The sequence below is a fragment of the Eptatretus burgeri genome, chromosome 11 (genome assembly GCF_056783735.1).
Source record: "Eptatretus burgeri isolate ZD-2024b chromosome 11, Ebu_testis_v1, whole genome shotgun sequence".
NCBI classification, from domain to species: Eukaryota; Metazoa; Chordata; class Myxini; order Myxiniformes; family Myxinidae; genus Eptatretus; species Eptatretus burgeri.
Window position 1 is genome coordinate 3,188,152 of NC_140971.1, and position 22,755 is coordinate 3,210,906.

At 43.3% G+C, this 22,755-nt stretch overlaps 1 protein-coding gene, 1 long non-coding RNA gene and 1 pseudogene across 9 annotated transcripts in view; 2 read left to right on the forward strand and 1 right to left on the reverse strand.

Moving 5' to 3' along the window:
• The window catches only part of CROCC (ciliary rootlet coiled-coil, rootletin), a 144,995-nt gene that overhangs the window by 90,714 nt on the left and 31,526 nt on the right, over positions 1–22,755 (forward strand). For 6 of the 7 annotated variants that reach the window (XM_085847735.1, XM_085847733.1, XM_085847734.1 and 3 more), the window contains 10 exons: positions 4,946–5,125; positions 5,627–5,923; positions 6,042–6,152; positions 8,057–8,277; positions 8,391–8,550; positions 11,292–11,459; positions 18,031–18,543; positions 19,294–19,414; positions 19,662–19,759; positions 19,884–20,081. In XM_085847735.1, coding sequence (XP_085703861.1) covers positions 4,946–5,125; positions 5,627–5,923; positions 6,042–6,152; positions 8,057–8,277; positions 8,391–8,550; positions 11,292–11,459; positions 18,031–18,543; positions 19,294–19,414; positions 19,662–19,759; positions 19,884–20,081 — 2,067 coding nt within the window. The remainder of the gene's footprint in view (positions 1–4,945; positions 5,126–5,626; positions 5,924–6,041; positions 6,153–8,056; positions 8,278–8,390; positions 8,551–11,291; positions 11,460–18,030; positions 18,544–19,293; positions 19,415–19,661; positions 19,760–19,883; positions 20,082–22,755) is intronic. The other variant, XM_085847730.1, reaches the window with a different exon arrangement.
• Positions 1–22,755, reverse strand: part of LOC147016310 (uncharacterized) — an 84,662-nt gene that overhangs the window by 31,172 nt on the left and 30,735 nt on the right. The window lies entirely within an intron of this gene.
• LOC147016311 (signal recognition particle RNA) lies at positions 9,599–9,739 on the forward strand (annotated as a pseudogene).

Sequence of the window (22,755 nt, forward strand, 5' to 3'; positions counted from 1 at the left end):
AAAAAAGTTTGTGAATCTTTACATTCGACAACTGCTGGCACCCGCTTGAGCAGCAATAACTTCAACCAAACGTTTCCTGTAACTTATTCAGTCCTGCACATCGGCTTGGAGGAATTTTGACCCATTCCTCGTTCCAGAACTGCTTCAACTTAGAGATATTTTGTGGGCTTTCTTGCATGAATTGTTCGCTTCAGGTTCTGCCACAACATTTCAATTGGGTTAAGGTCTGGACTTAGAATTGGCCACTCCAAAATGCAAAATCTCTTCTGCCTCAGCCATTCTGCCTTGTAGATTTACTTGTGTGTTTAGGATCGTTGTCTTGCTGCATAACCCACTTTCTCTTAAGCTTCAGCTCACGGACGGATGCCTTGACATTCTCCTGTATAATTTGCTGGTATAATCCAGAATTCATGGTTCCATCAATGATGGCAAGCCTGAGGCAGCAAAGTAGCTCCAAACCGTAATACCCCCATCACCATGCTTCACGATTGGGATGAGGTTCTTGTGTTGGAATGAAGCGTTTGGTTTTCACCAAAAATAACGTTTCTCATTTAAGCCAAAAAGTTCCACTTTAGACTCATCTGTCCACAGAACATTCTTCCAATAGCCTTCTGGATCATCCATGTGGTCTTTGGCAAACTTGAGACGAGCGGCAATGTTCTTGTTGGAGTGCAGTGGTTTCCTCTTTGGTATCATCCCATGCACACCATTCTTGTTTAGCGTTTTCCTGAGAGTGGACTCGTGAACAATGACAGCCAATGCAAGAGAGGCCTGCAGATCCTTAGTTGTTACCCTGGGGTTCTTTGTGACCTCCTGGATCATTGTACACATTGCTCTTCGAGTGATTTTCATTGGACGACAGCTTCTGGAAAGAGTAACAATGGTGTTTAATTTTTTCCATTTGTACACTCTCAGCCTGACAGTGGATTGGAGGAGCCCAACATCTTTAGAAATGGTTTTGTAACCCTTTCCAGATCGATGAGCATTGACGACTTTTTCTGAGGTCCTCAGAAATCTCTTTTGATCGGTACATGACACGCTTCCATAAACCTGTGTGGTGAAGACCAGACTCTGATGGTGATGAACAAAGTTTATTTTTCAGATAGTAGTGGGGCAACTTAGCTAAATATAGCATAACAATTGTGCATTTTGTGAGGAAAGCACCAAATTTGGCACACTAGTAGCTTATCATATTATGAACAGATTTAGATATTGGGCCATCTCAAAATTTTTGATGGCAGTGGAAAATGGCTGCCACAGCCATCAGCTGCTGAATTTGAGATGGCCCAATATCCAAATCTGTTCATAATATGAGAGGCTACTAGTGTGCCAAATTTGGTGCTTTCCTCACAAAATGCACAATTGTTATGCTAAGTTGCCCCACTATAGGGCAGGGCCACCCAAACTCACTCCATAGTCATCTCATTGATTTTAAGTCTTGACCATAATTACCCCCTTAATTGAGCTGATTAACCTGGAGGTTCACATACGTTTTCCAACAGAGAAATTGCATGTTGGATCATTTTGCTCAATACATGAAAAATAACAAGAAGGGCACTCGGTAGAGTGCATACCTCTGCCAAGTAATGCCTGATCCATGAGAGCATATCGGGCCCAATACATTTTTGAAATATCATGCCATACAGAACTATATCATTTTGGCCCTATCTCTCAATGATGAAGAATCACTTTAAAAAGTTAATAATTCTCGTTTCCAGATTCGGATTCGGATCTTCACCAAAATCGAATCAATTTGTCATGGTCACACACCCAACCTGCCCAACAAATTTCATCCGGATCTGCCCACAACTTTTTGAGAAATCTTGCACACAGACAGACACAGACAAATGAAAAATCACTCGTAGAGCAACACTTGGCAAAACAGAACAAAGTAGAATGGCACTCGGTAGAGCGCATACCTCTGCCGGGTTGAACAGTTCACGGTTTGTATCCCACTGATGAGCTGGATCGATACCAAAATGTAATCTGCTGGTTCTTGTCACCTAACCAACTCGTCCACCTGGTTTTGTCATAACTCGTCCAAAACGTTTTTATATTTATCGAGAAAAAAAATGATATTTATTGACCTGATATGTAAATCCTCTTCAAATTTCAAGTCATTCGGATGAAAATTGAGCGTATTAGAAAATTTGGCCTTTTGGCCTATGTTGTCCTTTTGGCCTATGTTGACCTCAAAAATAATTGGTGGTTGAATTTAGTAAGCTGATATGAAAATCCTCCTCAAATTTCTCATCCATCGGATGGAAATTGAGGATTTTAGAAATTTGAATGATTTGTTGATCTTTGTCCTATGTTGACCTTTTGACCTCAAAAACAATAGGCTTCCTACTTATGACAAAGTCTACCATGTGGTGAAGTTTCGTGAAGATTGGTTTAAAATTGTGACCTGGAGGCAATTGACAAACAAGCAAGACGACGTCGTCGTCGTGCAGAGCACGATAATTGCAAAATCCACACCCTCTCCAAAAGTTGCCATGGATACATCAAGTTGTGCATTTCATGAAGATGAAAATTGACAATCTTAATCAAAGCTCAGGTCAAGAGGATGAAAATAGATTATTTTTCAGATTTAAATTGATGATTTTCGAAGTTTGACCTTTTTGACCTCAAATACTTGGTTTCCCAATTCAGTGACTCAATATGAAAACCCCGTTCAACTTTCAAGTCAATCGGATTAAATATTTTAGAAAATAGACCTCAAGATGAACTTTGACCATTGACCTTAAAATCAATAGGCTTCTCAGTTGAGATTACCTCTACAACTTGGTAAGGTTTCATGACGATCAGTTTAGAATTGTGACCTGTAGGCGATTGGCAGACAGACAGACAGACAGACAACAAAATAAACTGACCACTATATGTTCCCTTTGTTATGAAAAATGTCCTCGATTACAAGTAATGAAAAAGTAGATTGTGTGTGTGCGCGTGCGTGCGCACGCGATTTGTTTAATTAGGTTGTCTTTATCTATTATTAGGACGAAGATGAACATCTGATCACATTTTTGGTCAAATTTATGCAGAAATAGAGAAAATTCTAAACCTTTCCTCACCACTGTAGGCATACTTTGAGGTTGATTTGTCTTTGTGATAATTCGGCAAATCGCCTGTGTCATCTGTGCTGTATCCAAGATATGCCTGAGGTTTTTTTTTGTCGAAGCTTGTGCAAGAGCTAATACACAGAAACGTATAACAAGGCAGGAGACAAGAGGGGTGGGAGAGGGAAGCACAAAATAGTGGGGAACAAAGACAATAGGAGATCTGTGGAAGGGAGAGGGATGGGGCGGGGTACACGGGGTAAATAAGATGGTACTGCAGGAACTTTCAGGAAAGAAAACTGGGAATTTGAAGGAGGTGGGTTTGGGGTGGATTAACGGGGGTTGTGAAGATTATGGTTTTGGATGGGGGAAGATAAGAGGTGGTGGTGAACGGCTGTTTTGAAGACCTGTAGGGAAGAGTGGGATTGAAGAGTGTGGGAGTTTATTCCAGAGGCGTGAAAAAAAGAGGAATAAAAGAGTGAAGGTGAGCAGTGATTCTTAATTTTGGCAGTTTCACCAGAACGGGGTTTTTTGGCAGACCTTGAGCGCCCTGAGGAAATATGGGAGGGGACAGATCACAGACAGAGCGGGGGGGGGGGGGCAAGGCCGGAGAGGAGACGGCAGAAGAGAGAACGACCACCGACCTGCCTCCGGTGAGAGAGAGAGAGATCCTAAAAGCCTTGGTTTCCACAGCGTGAAGACGAGCTCGGTGTGAGGCAGGATCACTACCCCAAAGTGGGGAGCAGTACTCCATCAGAATGCGAACGAAAGCTTTGTAAGTTATTAGAAGCTCAGGTGTGCCAAGGAAAGACTTTGCACGACCGAGAATGCCCAGTCGGCATTTGGGGGTCAGCTTGGAGATGTGTTTTTCCCAAGAAAAATCATGGCAGATGGTGAGACCGAAAAGCTTGAATGAAAGTCGATTGGGGGGGGGGGTTCCAGACAGTCCCTTTGGAGAGACATTGTGAGAGTGTGGGCTTGTCAGGATTTAATGACATGTTCCACGTGTTGGACCAGCTTGTGATTTTTTCCAGGTCTGCAGAGAATGAAGAGGCTGCTGCCTGCTGATCTGAGGGATGACAGATGGTACGGCAGAGGGTGGAGACATCAGCAAAGAGATAAAGAGGATTTTCCAGACAATCTGAGAGATAATTGATGAAAAACAGAAAAAGCACAGGGCCCAGAACACTGCCTTGAGGAACTCCAGCCTGGACAGGAAGAGGAAATGAGAGAATTCCATGAAGAGCCACGCATCGACTGTGACAGCGCAGGAAGTCCCCGAGCCATTAGTGGAGATTGCCTTGGACACCACAGGAAGAGAGTTTGGTGAGCAGGGCAGGGTGCCAGACCGTATCGAAAGCACGTGATATGTCTCAGGAGATGGCTCTGATCTCATGTTTGGCATTTAGGAACTCCATCCATTGTTGGGAAAGCAGAAGCAGCATATCCAGGGTTGAGTGACCCGGTCTGAAACCAAATTGGTGGTCGGAAATCAAGCCATTGGAGAAGAGGAAGTTGGATTCACTTGCGAATAACTTATCCAATGCAAATTGTACCTCAAATCAGTGCCGACTCGACCATGCTCTACTCAGTGAGTGAATCTTGATTGACAACATGCTAATGTTCATCTTGCTTTAGAATGTCATAAGAATGTGTCGATTCACCATGAGCAATCACCCAGGATTTACAAACACGAATGACCTTAATGTATTGCTGGCTCAGAGCCAGAACCTCACTCAGCTTTAAGGCTCAAGTTTGGCTCTTTGATTTCTTATTATTTATTTGAAAAATTGTGTTCTTGGTGTACCTTTTAATATTGAGTGGAGCGTGAGCAAAGTCTTATTTTGCACATTAGACAAATTGAATGTTGAAGGCTATTTGGTGCCCAGGAGAGTGCACGAGAAGTGCTGGAAAGCCGTCGGGTCGAGGAGATGGTGGCTCTGCGTAAAGAAATGGAGGAACAGCAATCAGCAATCAAGGCTGAGAAGGATCAGCTGGAGATCCAGCTGTCGCAACTTCAGAGGAAGCGAGAGGACGATCTTCTCTTTGCGAAGAATGACAAGGAGCAGGTCTGAGAGATGAGCCGGTGTCCTCAGAATTGCTCATGAGTTAATTCATCATGAGCTCTTGTCTGTTTTTGAAACCATTCAAATGCTGAAAGCTAATGTTGGTCTAAACTCTAAAGTTAAACCTCACATTTTAACCACTCTCCATCAACCCTCCACTCTGAACCACTTTTTATTCCACCTGCTCAAGATCACACCCGCACAGACATTCATGCTTTCCCAACACACTAATTTTCTCGTTTGCTTTAAGCCTATTGACCTCATGGCTAGTTACACGAACCGTCAGTTTTTGTTACAACTCAACAACCATCCATTATAACCTCTCTCCATTGAGTCCTCATGGCCTGCTCCTTTACATTATGCAGAACAAGATCTACCATGAGTCTTCAACATTGTAGTAAACAAAACCTACAGGTTATCATTATTTTTAATGATAAATCATGAAACTTGTAATTTTTACTGTGGATCATAGTTGTCCAACCACTGCTTGATGTCATTCTGCAGGCGCTCTCTATCAAAGAAGCAGAACACGATGCGTTAAGAGAGCGGTTGCACAGGGAGCAGCGTGAGCTTGGTGACTTAAAGGTGCGACTGGAGCTGCTGCAGACACAGCAATGTGCACGTGTGCAACAGTTTGAGGTGGGGACGGCTCGCTGTCTAAGAATGAAGGAATTTGAGCATGGAAAAGCAAAGAGCGTACGTGCTGAAAGAGGGTACAGGACGAAGTTGAAGGAACCACAGGAAATGAGTGTTGTGACATCTGTGGTCCTGGATGGTGTAAATGTGCAGTTGACCAGCAAGGTAACAAGGTTATGTTCTTGCAACTACAAGTAGATGTGCGTCATGATTCTTGTGAATCATGATTCTATCAGAGACACTCGAGAACCTTAAGACTTGGTGTTTCACTTTTTGTTTGTAGACGACCATTGGGGAACTCACAGCTGAGTTGCAAGGTGTGCGTGGAGAGCTGAAGCTGTCTCGGTCCAAGTGTGAGGAGTTTGAGAGAGAACAAGATGCCTTGAGGAAAGAGGTGATTTTATGTGATGAAGTGCATTTTAAGGCATTTGGCGAGCAGAGTTAATACAGCTGAAATTGTGGTTGATTAATGTTTCATATTTGCTTGTTCACATCAAGCTCATCACTCATAATCAATCCACTCTTGGTCTGAACTGCCCACAACTGATGGACTTTTCGATGTGCTGGTAGGAGCTGAAGATCATATTTCAAAAGATTTTGTGTTCATAGTGTGATGTTGTGTTTACCAGTCAAATCTAATTCATGACTCATTGTCAGGTGTTCCTTCTCATTAACACCAGGTGTTCCTCTTTACACACCCATAAAGCTAAAAGGCCAAATTTAATACTTCCAGAAACATGATTTATCAGCACTAACTGTTAGCTTCAGAGAAAATGGTGAACATTTCAATGGATTACCATAGAATTATGTTTCTTTATAAAGAAAGAAAAACATGGAGTGAAATAGCTCGCATCACTCGATTTTTCAAGATGTACAGAGAAACATCATCTATAATTGATAAACCCAGGACTGGAAGACCTGAAAAGCTGTCTCCCAAGGATGATTGATACTTGAAGATAATTCCCTTGAGGAATACAAAGAAGGCAAAGCGTCAAATTGACAACAGAAATGCAGAAGGCTTGGGTGTAGTTGTCTATCCATGAACAGTACGAAGGTCGCTTTTGAAACCAGGACTGAACGGTCATAGAATCATAAAAAAATATATATATTTTTTGATGTGATTAGATTGATTTTTACCTGCGTCAATAAGAGGTCCACGTTGCTGTTGGTGTTGTTGTTTGGGTTCTTGTTGGGAGTCAATTTTTGAAATGTGCACCCATTGGTCGGACAGCTGCCGGACCACACCCACATTGGTCGCTTGACTCCACCCACCATGGCACCCAGACAAAATGATATGGCCTCCATCTTGGTGTTCTGGTGGGCCTAACACATTCGGCCTGTAAGCCTCTGCTGATAATTATGTATACACTGCCCGGGTTTTTGTGTTTTTTTTGCGTCGCAGGTTGTGACCACAGTGCGGTCATTCATGTTAAGTAATAAGCAAAGAACTGAACAAGTTTTTTATAATTCTCATAATTTTTTGAGGTGTTGCAGTGAAAAAAGCAAACCCAACGGGTACCTCAATAATTATCAATAAAGTTGAGGTTGTGCGTTCGCTTTCATTGAGGAAGACCAAGAAGAAGGCTTATTTGGCCAAAAGCTTGTCACTGTAAAGATCGTCCAGAAGCTATGTCCGTGAGTCATTTAATTTCTTCCCATTATATATTATACACAGATGAGGCACCCGACCACTGAGCGATCGGGCCAAAAACGATATATAGCATGATATCTCAAGAAAGTTGTGGACGGATTTGGCCGAAACGTGGTGGACACTTTGGGTATGTGGCAAGGAAGAATTGATTGCGTTTTGGTGAAGATCCGGATACGAGTTATTTAATTTTTTCAAGTGATTCTTCACCATTGAGAGATAGGGCCAAAACTATATATAGAATGATATTTGAAAAATGTATTGGACCCGATATGTTCTCGTGGATCAGGCATTACGTGGCGGAGGTATGCGCTCTCCCGAGCGCCCCTCTAGTTTGAACTGTTATTGTGGTTTCTTGTAATTCAGATTTTAATGTAACTGGTGTTGATTACTTCAATAATTCATTATTGACTGTACAACAATCCACAAACTGTTTCCTGCATATTTTCTTTGTGATAGGTGGATATTACTAGCACATGATAAAATAACTATGTAGAACAAAAACAAAACTTTCATTTTCCTAATTAATTGTACATACTTCAAGGTATAACTATGATATTAAATTGATTTTCACAGAAATTTCAATGATTCGACATTTGTATGATGGTGCAATATACAAACATTCACGAGTGCCTTTAACCTTTTTAAAGACACAGCAGTTGCAGACAGACATGAAGCTTTCTGAGAAGACTCGGGAGCGCCTGGTTGGCGACCTGGAGATGGCTCGGCGTGAAGTGGGCGAGGCAACAAGGCAGGAAGTACATGACAGTTTCAAAGCATTAGAGAAGGAAGTGCAGGAGCGTGAGGTGCTACAGAAATCCAACCAAGAGCTCAGGGACATGCTTCGCTGCTCCGAGAGCGAGAAAGTCAGGTAACGGAAGCTTGGTTTTGTTGACTCAGTATGCTGTGGCTTTATAATCTGCCAAGAGCATGCCATATTCCCTGTTTTTCCTCAAATTCCTTTTCCATCTGAATCACTTGCAGGCTAAAGCTATCTGTGGAGGAGAACGAGCGACGAGTCGTGGTATGTGAAAAAGCGATGTCTGAGATGCGGCGGGACACTTCTGAATTGCGTGCTAAGCTGCGCGAAGCGGAGCGGGGTCATCTCGATGCGAGGCGGGAGGTGCAGGAAGCAAGGCATCAGGTAGGTTCTTTGTTATATTTGTCTCGCTTTCTCTCTCTTTGTGTATTTTTGCCCTCTCATGAGCTTCTCCCGATCTACATCACCCAACTCTCTCCTCCTACCCTGAAGTTTGCCTTCCTGAAATCTAATAACCTTACCCTACTATCCTGATCGCCAACCCTTAACATAATCTTTGCGCACACACAATGTTATGGTCACTTGATCCTAAATGCTCCCCTACCTCCACCATATTTGGATCATTACTTTAAAGGTGACGTGGATTTTTTTTTCCTCGAACCTCGTCGTGATCGTTGTAGGATTCTTTCCTCGTAGCTCCTGGCAAACCTCGTGAGACGATCGTTGTAGGATTCTTTAGGTTGTTGAGGGATCTTGTCCTCCTCGAGGGTTCAACGTCTAGCCGACTCGGTTTTGTATGTATCATGTTAAATAAACCACAGAATCCAGTAAAATAAAATGTCCACAAGTAGTTCTTTCTTTTTGTACAATTTATTTCCAATCTTTCCTCTCGTTCAGCTGTGATCCCCGCTCTCTCCACGATTTCTCTCCTTCATATATATATATATACACCATTTGAGTGTAGAGAGGGCTTTTTTTGATAGCAAAGAACAGAAAGTACAGCTTATCAGCCCGGTCACCTTGTACTTGCAAAAGAACCAAACAATGTCCAAAGTGTCAAAGAAAGACAGGATTATAAGTAGGTGGTAGGCCTTAACAATGAAATAATAGAACAGTAGAGATTAAAAAAAAAACAAACACTTTGACCTAGTCAGACTGAGGCAAGGGTTTCTTGTCTAAAGAGTAATAATTTCCCCAACAGAGGTCTAACACTGCACTCCCCCCTCATGGGCCGATCTTCAAACTGGGTTGAAAAGCAATCCTGGATTAGATCTTGGAAATCCTCATCTGCTCTGCCCTTTCCCTGTTCATGAACCCAATCTGTCCCTGGCAAGTTAAAATCCCCCATAATAACACTGTCTTTTTTCCCAGATTGCCACAGCTCCTCCGAGCTTCTCCTTCTTATCACACCGATATATATTGTAGCCTTCTGACCGGGCGTAGTGGCGTGCGCCTGTAATCCAGCTACTCGGAGGCTTGGGTTGGAGGATCGCTTGAGGATGGGAGCTCTGCGCTGGGCCACGCTATGAGAGGGTGTAGGGCAGCCCGGAATCATGGCGAAACCCAATCCTTATCCCTGTGTCGTAAGAGGCGACCAGGGTTGCGTCAGGAAGGGCATCCGGCGTAAAACCTATGCCAAATCAGTATGCGGATCATAACGGATGATCCGCTGTGGCGACCCCTAACGGGAGCAGCCGAAAGACGAACAACATATCTTGTAGCCTTCTAATCCTGTCCTCTAATGACTCTCCTCATAAAACCATTGTTTGTTTACTTGATCTCGTCTTCATTATATACTTCAGCTTCAAGGATCTTCCATCTTATTATTCAAACTCCTGGCATTATCTGGAGTATTTTTTATTTTTTTAACTTTTCCCTTCCTGCAATTATTTTTTGCTGCCATCAAATACTTTTGATTAGCAATCAAATACTCAGTTGCAGTTCTTCCTTTATAACCTCTCCACCCTTCTCTAATCTAAAAAAAGCCTAAATTCTCTCAATTCTCACCATAAACCTTCCATCCATTGGGACCATTCTCTGTGTAGAGCGTTGGTGCTGCCTAAGCAGTCTCCTTGGCTATTGGACACAATCCTGGATGGGTTGCCACTCCGACACAGCATACCAGTAAGCTGGCACTCATTTTGCCGACCTCGGAAGGATGACAGGCAGAGTCAACCCCACCTGGCATTAATTCAACAGCCGAGTGGGATTTGAACTCAGGATCCTCAGATCCCAAACCCACCACCCTAACCATTAAGCCAACACCAGGCATACTGAAAACCTTGCTGCCCCTTATAATATGAATTCCTTTAAAAGGAACTTCAATGCAGAAAGAGGCCACGAGGCCCATCAAAGCGTGTGAAATGGTTGCCAACTTATAGTTGTTTGTCCACGCTCAATCCTTTTCTTTTTTTATGCTGAGCATCAAGCAAAGAAGCAGCACATACCATTTTATCGTCTTTGATTCTGGGAGGTCGGTAGTCTGAATCCCAACCGAGTCATACCAGAGTGGACACTCTCACCATTACACCGCCGAATCCCTTTCTGTTTGGTCTTTGACAACAATCATGGAAGCACTCACTCGCTTTGCTTCCAAAATGATTCCCATTACTTCCTAAACCCAAAACCTTGCTGCTTCCACCAATTCTTCCAACCACAGGCTAATATCTATCACTCTACTCATGCATTATTTTCCTTTCTTGTTCTCGGAAGAACACCAGAAAATATTACCTCACAACCCTTTGTTTTTGCTTCCAGTCGGCTACCCAATATCCTCCACCAATTTTTCAAATCCTCCGAGTAAACTTTCCCTCCAGCATTTGCTCCGAGGTGTACAACAACCAACGTCTTCCTGCCGTGATCCAATGCGATGGCATTAAGGACGAATTGTTTAGATTTTGATGAAGATCTGAATGCAGATTTCAGATACGATCGTTATTTAATTTTTAAAGTGATTCTTCACCATTGAGAGATGGGTCCAAAAACGATATATAGCAAGATATTTCAAAAATGTATTGGGCCTGATATGTTCGAGTGCCCTTCGACTTTTGCGTTTGAATTTGTTTATTTTTATTATTAGAGTCTCACTATGTTTGCTTTCCTTTGTATTTTTTGTTTGTTTGTAGGTGCAGTGTCTGGATGCAGAGTGCTTCCAGCGGAGAGAAGAACTTTCTGAGCTGCACGAGAGGCTTGCGGAAGAACATCAGTATGTGGAGAAGCAGCGTGCAGAGAGTGAGGCACAGAGTGAGCGTCTCGACGAGAGTGATAAAAATCTCCTCCATTACACCAAAAAGGTGCCTGAAAGGGAAACATTGTGGTGGAACTCTGTTGGTTGTTACAAACAATAGAATCAAACATTCTACGAGGGTGAGAGCAGGATTTAATTCCATGGACACTGATGCCACCTGGGCTATCGGTGCAGCAGGGCCGAGGCTGGACAGAACTTTCGACACCTTCTTGCGTGAGAAGTTCTTGCGTGAGAGAAGAGAAGAGAAGATTATAATCAGTGCGATGCGATATCCAATATGGCGGCTAGGGCAGCCATCTTGAATTTGGTTTCCGGACAATAACTTGAGAACGGCTTGACTTATTCATTTCATTTTTGTGTGATATAATGGGGGTGTTTACAGGAAGGTTCCTTTCGATATTCAGCGCAATCCGATATCCAATATGGTGGCTAGAGCAGCCATCTTGAATTTGGGTTCCGGACAATAACTTGAGAACGGCTTCACACATTGATTTTATTCTGGCGAGGTATAATGGGGTTGAGTAGAGGAAGGTTCCTTTCGAAAATGGGCGCGCTGCGATTTTCAATGTGGCCTCCATGGCAGCCATCTTGAAATTGGTTTCCGTCGATTTCGAGGAGAATGCCTTATCCGATTAAATCCATTTTTGCTGGGTTTGTTGGGGTTGAGTAGATGAAGGTTCCTTTCGAAAATGGGCGCGCTGCGATATCCAATATGGCGGCTAGGGCAGCCATCTTGAATTTGGTTTCCGGACAATAACTTGAGAACGGCTTGACAGATTGATTTTATTTTCATGGGGGTATCATGGGGGTGGTTAGAGGAAGGTTCCTTTCGACATACAGCACAATCCGATATCCAATATGGCGGCTCGGCCAGCCATCCTGAAATTGGTTTCCGTCAATTTTGGGGAGAACGCCTTGTCCGATTAAATCCATTTTTGCTGGGTGTGTTGGGGTTGAGTTGAGGAAGGTTCCTTTCGAAAATGGGCATGCTGCAATTTTCAATATGGCCACCATCTTGAAATTGGTTTGCATCAAGGGGCTGAGGGGTTACGCCCACTTTGCGGGGATATTTTTCATCTTTCACAGCAGATAAATCCACCATTTTATTCTTTTTTTCATGAAACTTACCCTCAGTCGGGTTAGCTTTCCATGTTGAGAAAGCAAGCCGCTTGACCACGACCACCTCACCGCAGGATTCGGTGTACGGAGCTCGAGAGAATGGATATGATTGCCTCAGAGGGGATGGGATAAATCAGTGCATGAGAGAAGGTAGGTTTTTATGAAACTTTATCAATATCAATCGGGTAGAATCAATTTTGGGTACTGTGGAGATCATGGTCTAATCCTTAAGTGAGAGGGCAGATTGAAATCCCTGCAAGTTGGCCTGTGTGAAAAACCCCATCGTGCATCGTTGATGTTCCTTCATTACAATAGCCAGAGCGATGTGGGCCTTGAGAAGAATTTGTATTATGGTCAGAGTTGTGGAAGGCCATTGTTGCAAAAGAGGCAGAAAAGGAACAGGAGAAGTTGGATAGAAAGTTAGTCTTTAGCGGGTCCAGGAGGGAGGATGTACCGGGAATAGGAATCCCGGTTGGTTCAGACAGGCGGAGTCGCTGAAGGCCTTTGCTGCAATGCCATGGCTGTTTATTATAGACCTGACACCTCGTCAGCTCGAATAGTGGCTTTTGAAATCACTGCAGATGAGGAACAGAGAGTTAGGATGGATGTTTCCGAGTTGATCCATATCAGAGGAAGTATAGAGAGTGTTAAAGGATTTGAGGGAAGAGCATGAAAGGATAGACTGCCCCTTTGACTATGATGGCCATGTTGGAAATTTAAAAGTTGTGACAGGACTTGGTTTTATGCATTCCCTTAACAGTGTTTTTTTTATTTTTTTTTGCTCTTAAAACATCTACAGTGTCTTTTGAAAGTCTACACCCCCTTTCAAATTTTTTCACCTTTTGTTGCCTAATAGCCTGGAATTAAATTTCATTAAATCAGACTTTTCCACCTTTATTTATACATCATAACCCACAACTTCCAAGTGAAAAACAAATTCTACAAATTTTAGGGAATTAATTAAAACTACAAAACTGGAATATCTTGGTTGGATAAGTGTCCACCCCCCTGAGTTAATACTTGGTAGAATAACTTTTGACAGCAATTACAGCTGTGAGTCTGTCAGGATAGGTCTCCATCAACTTTTCACACCTTGATTGGGCAATATTTGCCAATTCTTCTGAACAAAACTGTTCAAGCTCAGTCAAGTTGCACGGGGAGTGTTGATGGACAGCAATCTTCAAGTCATGCCACAGATTTTCGATTGGATTTAGGTTAGGGCTCTGACTGGGCCACTCAAGGACATTTATCTTTTTGTTCCTCAGCCACTCCAGTGTAGCTTTGGATCATCGTCATGCTGAAAGGTGAACTTCCTTCCCAATTTCAGCTTTCTTGCAGAGGGCAGCAGGTTTTCCTCTAGGATTTTCGTGTATTTTGCTCCATCCATTTCCCCTTCTATCCTGATCAGTACCCCAGTCCCTGCTGATGAGAAATATACCCATAACATGATTCTGCCAATGTCATAATTCACAATAGGGATGGTGTTCTTTGGGTGATGTGCTGTGTTGGGTTTGTTCCAAACGTAACGTTTTGCATTCAGGCCAAAAAGTTCCATCTTCGTTTCGTCAGACCACAAAACGTTTTGCCACATGTCTTCAGAAGCTCTGGTGTGGATTTTTGCATACCTCAAACAGGATTCAAGGTGTGCTGTTTTCAGTAATGGCTTCCTTCTTGCCACCCGACTGGACAGGCCAGATTACTAGAGTGCTTGGGATATTGTTGTCACATGCACATAGTGACCAGTCTTTGTCATAAAGGCATGTAGCTCTTTCAAAGTTGCCATTGGCCTCCTGGTGGCCTCTCTGGTTGGTCTCCTCCTTGCTTGGTCATCCAGTGTGGAGGGACGGCCTGATCTCGGCAGTCTTAGTGGTACCCCCTTCCACTTCTTAATGATTATATTGACAGTGCTCCAAGGAATATTCAAGGCCTATGAAATATTTTATCCCCATCCACGAATCTGTGCCTTTCCACAACTTTATCCTGGAGGTCTTTTGAAAGCTCCTTCGTGCTCATGGTTGAGTCTTTGCTATGAAATGCACTACACAGCAGAGGAAGCCGACAGGAACAACTGATTTTATTCCGAAATAATCAGAATCACTACAATTTAACACAGGTGTAGGCCAATTAACTTGGTGTGTGATTTTGAAGGTGATTGGTTGCACCTGAGCAGCTTATGTGCAGTTGCTATTATAAGGGAGGTGGACACTTATTCAATTAAGATATTGTCGTGGACCCGGGGTTGCGGGGGAAACGAGGTGGGGGGGGGGAGGGAGGGGGTGTCCCGAGTTCCTCCCTGGTTCTTCCCCAGTACCTCCACTGACTCACCAGTTCCTCCCCGGACTCACCGGAAATCACAGGCTGTCGCACACGAATAAGTTCGTGTCGCGCGGGTTGCTAATCGACCTCGACTTCTCAGCTACGCTAAGGTGTGGACCATGCTTGACCAATGGAGGAAAAGACAAAAACGAGCTGGGTACATTTATAATAGGCACATTAATTTAAACAAAGCGAGGAAAGTTATGTGGCACAGTATGGGATTTATTCACAAATGTACAGCAGGGGAAAGCAAAGAATTTGTGGATGTGGTAAAGAAATGCAATCTTCACAAAAGAAGACAGTGCAGATTTACCCCAAATAGACTTGTACAATCTTAAATTGCACAATGACAGGCACCATCACACACACACACACACACACACACACACACACACACACACACACACACACACACACACACACACACACACACACACACGGAAAATTAGAGATAGCCCAGAGAGATAAGAGGCAGTTGAGGATTAGCGACCTCTTAATACCTGGTGCGGTCAATGGACCGGCACAACTTAATTGCTTAGGAAGGAGGGAAAAAAACTGAAGGTGTCTATGGTGTGAGAGGTGCGAGTGCAATGCAGCGTGTCATGTGGCGTGGTGTAAGAGGAAGATGTGAGAGGTGCGAGTCAGTCAGGTTCGCTCTGAAAAAAACGGTTGTTCAGGACTTGCCCACACCGATTGCTCTTTGTGCGTCCACAACTGGACGAGAGATAGAGGGGAGAGAAAGACCTTAACGGAATTGCGTAAGAGTCTGTACGTGTAAATGTTGGCTGCTCTATGCAGCCGAACTGAGCATCGATGAAATGGGGAGGGTCCCAGCCCGTTCTGGTAGTCACTTGCTCTGCTCTGATTCCTCACTTGGCCTTGCTGACTTATGGCATTATTCGTTCGGTACTGAAGCTTGCTCAGTTTGCCAAAATCTGCCTCCTGCGCCGTCTGCCGATGTCTGCTCTCTCCGAAATCTTCCGCAATCTGGCAAAATTTCTCTCTAATCTGAGCTGACTTTCTCCTTTTATGAGACCCCAAACGAGGGAGGAGAGAAAAGTCGGATCAAACGAGGCTGTTGGCATTTTCAAGCTCCCCCATCAGCGCACAGCAATCGTCCCACGCCGTAGCCACACCCTGCCAGGCCTCGGACTCAAAAATGGCCCCATTTGCTCCCTGACATTGTCACATATCGCAGCTCTGAGATTAACATGGGGGGAAGAGTTTTTGGAAGCCCTCTTCAGCCCTGAATGTGTGCTGAACTTCACTTAAATGTGGTAATGTAGGGCAATCCCAGCGCTATTTGTACATCCTCGAAAAGACCCCAGCCATTGTTTGCGCTTCAAGTTATACCCTGAAACAACCCGATTCTCGTTCCCTCGGCGTCTTCCGAGGCTGTGGTGAGCGTCCAAGGGATAGATGACAGTTGCGGCAGTTGTAGAGGGGTAAGAGAGCTTTGTGGCATTTGTAATGAAGACATTGGGAGAGGTGGTTGTAAAGGTGGTGTTGCAGCGAAGAGGGAGGGGGTGTTTGTAATGGTGGCATTGTGGCGAAAGGGAGGTGTTCATAGCTGTGGCGTTTGTGATGAAGACGTGGACGTAGGTTGCTGGAGGGATTTTTAGGAGACGTGTAGAGTGGTTGTGGTAAGCGTTGTAATGCTCTGAGCAGAATGAAGGTCTGAGGTGAGATGGCGGTTGGAATTTGGTGTGCAATTTGAATGTAAATTTGCACACGCTTGCGAATGAACCTCGCTGTGCTTCCTTGGTGTCCCTTTCATCGTAATTGTTCTGTATGCGTGCTTGCTTGCATGGTTTTTGTCAGAAGTCAAGTAAGATCAAGGATTGAAGACCCAACTAAATTGATTTGTTGTTCCATTGTTCCATTGCTTTGACCACAGAATGCTCTTGATTTGGGATTACGCAGGACACTTTTGCCAAGCCATAATATACCTCACCACTTAGCAGCACTGGGAAGATGTAAGGAAGGGGGAAAGGCATGTAGCATAGGAGAGTGAGGGGTCAGAATGTGTAGGACCCAGGGGGAAGGGATTGATGAAGATGAAGGGGGTATGTGGTTATACTGGTGGTAGCCTGAGGCAGACGTCTGCAAGAATGGCTGCTTCATCTACACTCTACAGTGTCACTTTCACATCATTGTCCAAGTTACCTGAAATCTTCAATTACCCAGAAAGGACCCACACCATTTGTTCCTCTTTTTTTCCACCTGGGGAACCACCTTCCATATTATCTTCTCTTTCTTCCCTCCAAGTCTTCAAGACAGCTGTTCACCATCATCTCAGACCCTTCCCAATCCAAATCCATGTTTTATTCTACCCTCGTTTACCCTCCCCCCCCCACACCCCTCAAACGTTGCTTTTTTGTATCCATCTTGTCCATCCCTTGCGTTCTCCCCTACCCCTCATCATTATCCGCATCCGTTGTTTGTCCATCTCTGTCAGTTTTCCTCATCAGCCCTGCTGTTGGCATTTCCCCCTTCTTCTGCTGTTCCTTTTGTCACGTTGTGTCCTGATCCATCCTGTGTTCTAGCTCTTCCACGATCCTCGACTCTATATAAAAATAGGGCCCACATCTGATGGAATTCCATCCTGAGTCAACCAAACTCATGACTGGTGTTGGCTTAATGGTTAGAGTGGTGAACTTGGGATCCAAGGGTCCTGAGTTCAAATCTCGCTCAGCTGTTGAATTAATACCAGGTGGGGTTAATTCGGCCCGTCATCCTTCTGAGGTCGGCAAAATGAGTGCCAGCATGCTTGTATGACGACCCGTCCAGGATTGTGCCCAATAGCCAAGGAGACTGCTTAAGCAACACTAACGCTCTGCACTGAGTATGGTCCCAATCTCCTCCTCAACGAAACTCTCTATTCAGTCACCTTCCAAGATCTGGTAGAAACTCGTCGAGTCTGTCAACCTGTCCTTTCCACTGCTCTCCTTGTTCTTCCATGACTTCACTGGTGGGAAGCCATAGGGATATAAATTTAGGTGATTGTTTCACCTGAGAGAAGGTGATGTGTCGCGGTCACAATTAGCCATTAAGATTTTCATGGATAGTTGATTGGTTTGCTCTCTAAAAACAATCATTTACTGTATCAGACTTATTTTTACATATCAGTGGTGGTGGTTTAATGTTTTTTTTACAATGTGTGGTTTGCCATGTGATCACAGGTTTCGGATCTGCAGGCGTTACTCGCAGACAGTGAGGAGCGACGTAAGCGCTTGGAGCATGAGCGACGCACGGAAGTCCGAGAGGCACAAGCAGCACAAGGGCAACAGGCTGACAATGCTCGTGATTTAGCCGCCCGGTTGGACGCTGCGGAGTCAGAGGCAGGGGGTTTGAGAGGCCGGCTGGTCGAGGCCGAGGAGTGTCTTTCGGCGACCGAAGCCGAGACAGAAAAGCTGGCAAACGCACGACAGGAACTAAATCGCCAAGTGTCCACCATGCTGTCCTCTTTGCAACGGACGCTGGGCATTGGACAAAACACACGGACGCGTAGTCTATCACCTCTGTCACGGCCTGGAAATCGCTCGGGCCGCACAGCCCGCTCCCTATCGCCATCCTGCACCACCAGAGTTTACTCGTCACACACAGATCAATCTGAGAAGGTAATCGACCTGGAAGTCGTAACCGTTGCCCTGGAAGACTTTGCTACGGAGATCCAAGCGAATCAAAAGGAACGGGTACGTGCCTCGCAGTGTTTCCGATATCTGTTACAGTATTTTTCTTGGTTCATAATGTGGCAACACGGACATTTGTCATTTTCAAAAAATGTCAATCTTTTTGTGTGTTCGTCGTTGTACCTTCTGTTGTTAGCCTTGGTGTTTTGTGTTGTTTTGTCGTATGTTCTTATTCATGTTGATTACTGTTTGGTTCATCACCATATCTTTACCACTGACAAACCAGGAGAGATTTTGGTAATTGTGGGGTATTGTTGTTGGCCATCGTTCTGTAAACGGAGGTTGTCTTGTGTTTTTGTTTGTATGTGAAAAGTTTTTCAATTGGTTGTGATGATGGGAATTTCTGGTGCATCAACGTTTATTGGTGAACTGATGGTGTGAGTTTGGGTGGAGTTGGTTGTTATTGATGGTGGTGTGGGTTGGTGATTGTGGTGGCATGAGTTTGTTGTTGTGATTGTGTTGATTTATGGTTGTACTAGAGAGAGAGAGAGAGATATATATATATATATATATATATATATATATATATATATATATATATATATATATATATATATATATATATATATATATATATATATATATATATATATATATATATATATATATATATATATATATATATATATATATATATATATATATATATATATATATATATATATATATATATATATATATATATATATATAGAGGTAGATATATGGTGCAGATCTGATTGTCGTGGTTGTGATTTATCTTTTCTTGTTGTAGGAAGAGTTAAAAGAGCGCTCTGTAAAGCTGTCGGTACAGTTAGCAGAGATGGAGACTCGAGGTGACGAGATATTGGAGAAACTTCAGCAGGTCCAGCTCTCCTTGGATGAGAGTCGAAAAGGTTTAACCGAGCACTCACCTTGTATGTTACTATCTTTACTAACCCAGCACTCACCTTGTGTGTATTACTGCCTTGACTCACACACCACTCACCTTGTGTGTTACTGCATTTACTCTCATTGCAATAAGAATCAAGTTGTTATTCTGCACTTACTCTGTGTGTGAGTATGGCACTCAATCTGACATGGTAGTGTTTTGAGACACCTCATGCTGTTTTTGACATGATTTGTTTATTGTGTGAATTGTAGAAAAGAAGAGAGTTGATGGGCAGCTGGAGAATGCATGTACAGCACTGCTCCTTCAGGAAGAGACACTGAGACAAAGTGAGGTGGAGAGGAGCAAACTGGTACGACTGATGGGTTGGGAAATGGCAATTTAGGAGTAAGTAGTTCATGGGGTTTTTGATTTCTCTCGGTAGAAATGTAATAATTACAAGTAAAGAGGACAATAGCTATGGAATGCTTTCTCAGGAGGAGAAGGGGAAGACCCACGTGGCTGAGATTGAGAAACTAGAGGACCAGCGGCAGCATCTGTCCAAAGCAATGGAGGCAGCACATGCGAGTGGCTCAAAACTTGAGGCAAAGCTCCAGGAGCAGGAAATGGATTTCAGGGACCGGGAGCTTGAAATGTTGGCACTGCGGAGGCAAGTGGAGAGACTGCAGCAGCAGGTTTGTGGTACCATGTGGTTCAGAACATTTACTTGTGGTTCAAAATATGGCACAGGTGGATGTGGAAAGGCAGAAGGGTTTGTCGTAGCCAGAATCATGGGAACAACCCACAAAGGACCCACACGTTGAGGGTTTCTCTCCCAGGAATGATGTCGTCATCGAGTCTCATCTTCATGTTATGTCGTGTATACACATCACACACATGTCTGTGAGTGCTGAATTCCATTTATTTACTCTCGTCTGTCGAGGTTCGTGGAGGGATTTGTACAATGGAACCTTACCAATTCAAATTGAACAATTTAAATATGGGGCTATGCAGACCACTCTCCCTCATTCTAATACTCCACTCCCAATTCGAATCAGCCCAGAGTTTATTTCCTTCTTACTTCTTTGCGGCTATAATTTATACTTCACAGTATGCAGCAACCAAAATCCATATTCATTTACTTATGCTACTTTACCTTGCATTTAAATATGTGTTCTTGAGCGACGATGGACTTCCGGTTCTGGTTCTTGAGCGACAGTGGTATTCTGCATGGTCTCCGCCGACTTTCCCAATGATTAGTTTTCCCGGTTGTTTTTTGTCGCGTTTGTACTGTTGATTTGTTATCTCCGTGTTTTCTGTGTGCTTCTAGTTCGATTTTGTTTTAAAACATGTGCCAATTTTCATATCGGGCTCCTTGAGGCCTACCCTTTTCCTCGTCTGTGTGCACGATCGTATTTATTGTATTCTCTCCTTATTACCTTCAGATTTGTATTTTCACAACAATCCTCTTACCCCTCTTTCAATTTCTCGCAACTATACCCTCTGTTTAATTTCTTCTATATTAATAAGTGTGTGTGTGTGTGTGTGTGTGTGTGTGTGTGTGTGTGTGTGTGTGTGTGTGTGTGTGTGTGTGTGTGTGTGTGTGTGTGTGTGTGTGTGTGTGTGTGCGCGTGTGTGTGTGTGTCCTCCATAACTCTAAAACCATGAAACCTAGCAGCCTGAAACTTTGCATGCATATAAAGAAAACGCCACGGAAGTTCAAGAGTGAAAATCGGGTGTTTGGGTTAATTAAAACACCCCTTTTGAAGATAATTAACGGCCTTATGTTGTTATATCCTTTATGAGGTGCATCCTCGGTCACCTCGCTCTCTGGGGTTTTAAGGCGTTTCCTGGGTAACCTCGCTGGGGTCTGAAGCTGCCATGCTTTTTGGGCTGCTCAACCATGCCTTGACTTGAAACAGGCTGCAACGATTTCTTAACAATAAAGTTTATTTTTTCACTTTCCTCACTCATATTATCAAATGCCTGGTACAAATACAAATTATTGTGCACATCACTTTTGTAAATACTGTAGTTTTCAAATTAGGAGTTTGGAGTGATTTCATGCATTATATGATATGATTTTCCACGATCTACTCTCACAGACTAATTAAAGTATATCATAGAAATATTATTTCCGTTTTGGGGATCTGATTTCGTCCGGATTAAATAAGTGTCGAACTCTGTTGTGAAATCTAATAATTTTATAGAAATAACGAGTCTTGTAACTCAGCCGATATACCGATTTACTTTAAACAAGCAAGGCTCTGTTCCCTCCTCCATACAAACACAAGAAAATGTGAAATTTTCAAAGCATTAAACTAATCTTTTTCTATTGTTTGGAGAATTATATTGAGTGAACAAAAAAACTTATGAATGTGCCAAAATTAACCAGCTTCATTGAGGTATATGATTTAACTAGTGAAGGTGCCCATCTTGGATGGGCGTCACTGGCAACATATGGTAAAAGACAGACAGCATGAATGTATTTTAAACAATATATTATATCATTTTTATCCATTGATTATCATTCAGGTTTTCCCCTTCGACTGTCCCGCAGTAGCTCCACTTCAATGACATTACCACATAGTTTAGTGACTACACAACGTGTACCATTCGTGAGTTCCGGAGGATCCATAGAGCACATTAAAATTACAGGGCACCCTACTTTAAAGTGATCCAAAAGGCCGGATCAGTTTCGTGTACATATTCATATCTTGTAGATTTTAGCTGGCCGGATCAGTTTCGTCGACATATTCATATCTTGTAGATTTTAGCTGATTCTGAAACTGTTAACAGCATGTCGATCGGATGGTTCTGTGATTTTCTACGGTAGTAAACAGAAGTACGACTTAAGCCTGTACACCACTATGCAGAGACCCGAGGACCTAATATTTCACAACAAACTAAAAACTCACAAAATTTGAAGATATTTTAAATAAACAATTTATTATAATATTAATTAAATATCATTTTTATCCATCGATAATATTAATTGTTCTATACAGCTATAGTTGTTCTCCTGGGATCTGCGCATCCATCCACGATCTATGTTCTAATGAAGTGCAGTAGGAATAATAAAAACAGCACCGTGCGGGAGTGTAGGTAATCTCTCCAAAGCTCTCGGAAAGCCTTAAAATTGACAAACCAGACAATCTGCTTAACAGAAAACCTTCCTCCTTCAAGACGTCTCTGACTCCTTAGTATCCCTCCTTGGTTACTCCCTCCTCTGGTATGATAGACCTGAGCCTCGTCCTGGCGGCGGAGTTGCTCTCTTCATCAAAAACTCTATTCCTCACTCTCCATGCACTGCCCTCATTCCACCACACCCCCAGGAATACCTCTGGCTTTGGCTTTTCCTCCGCTCCT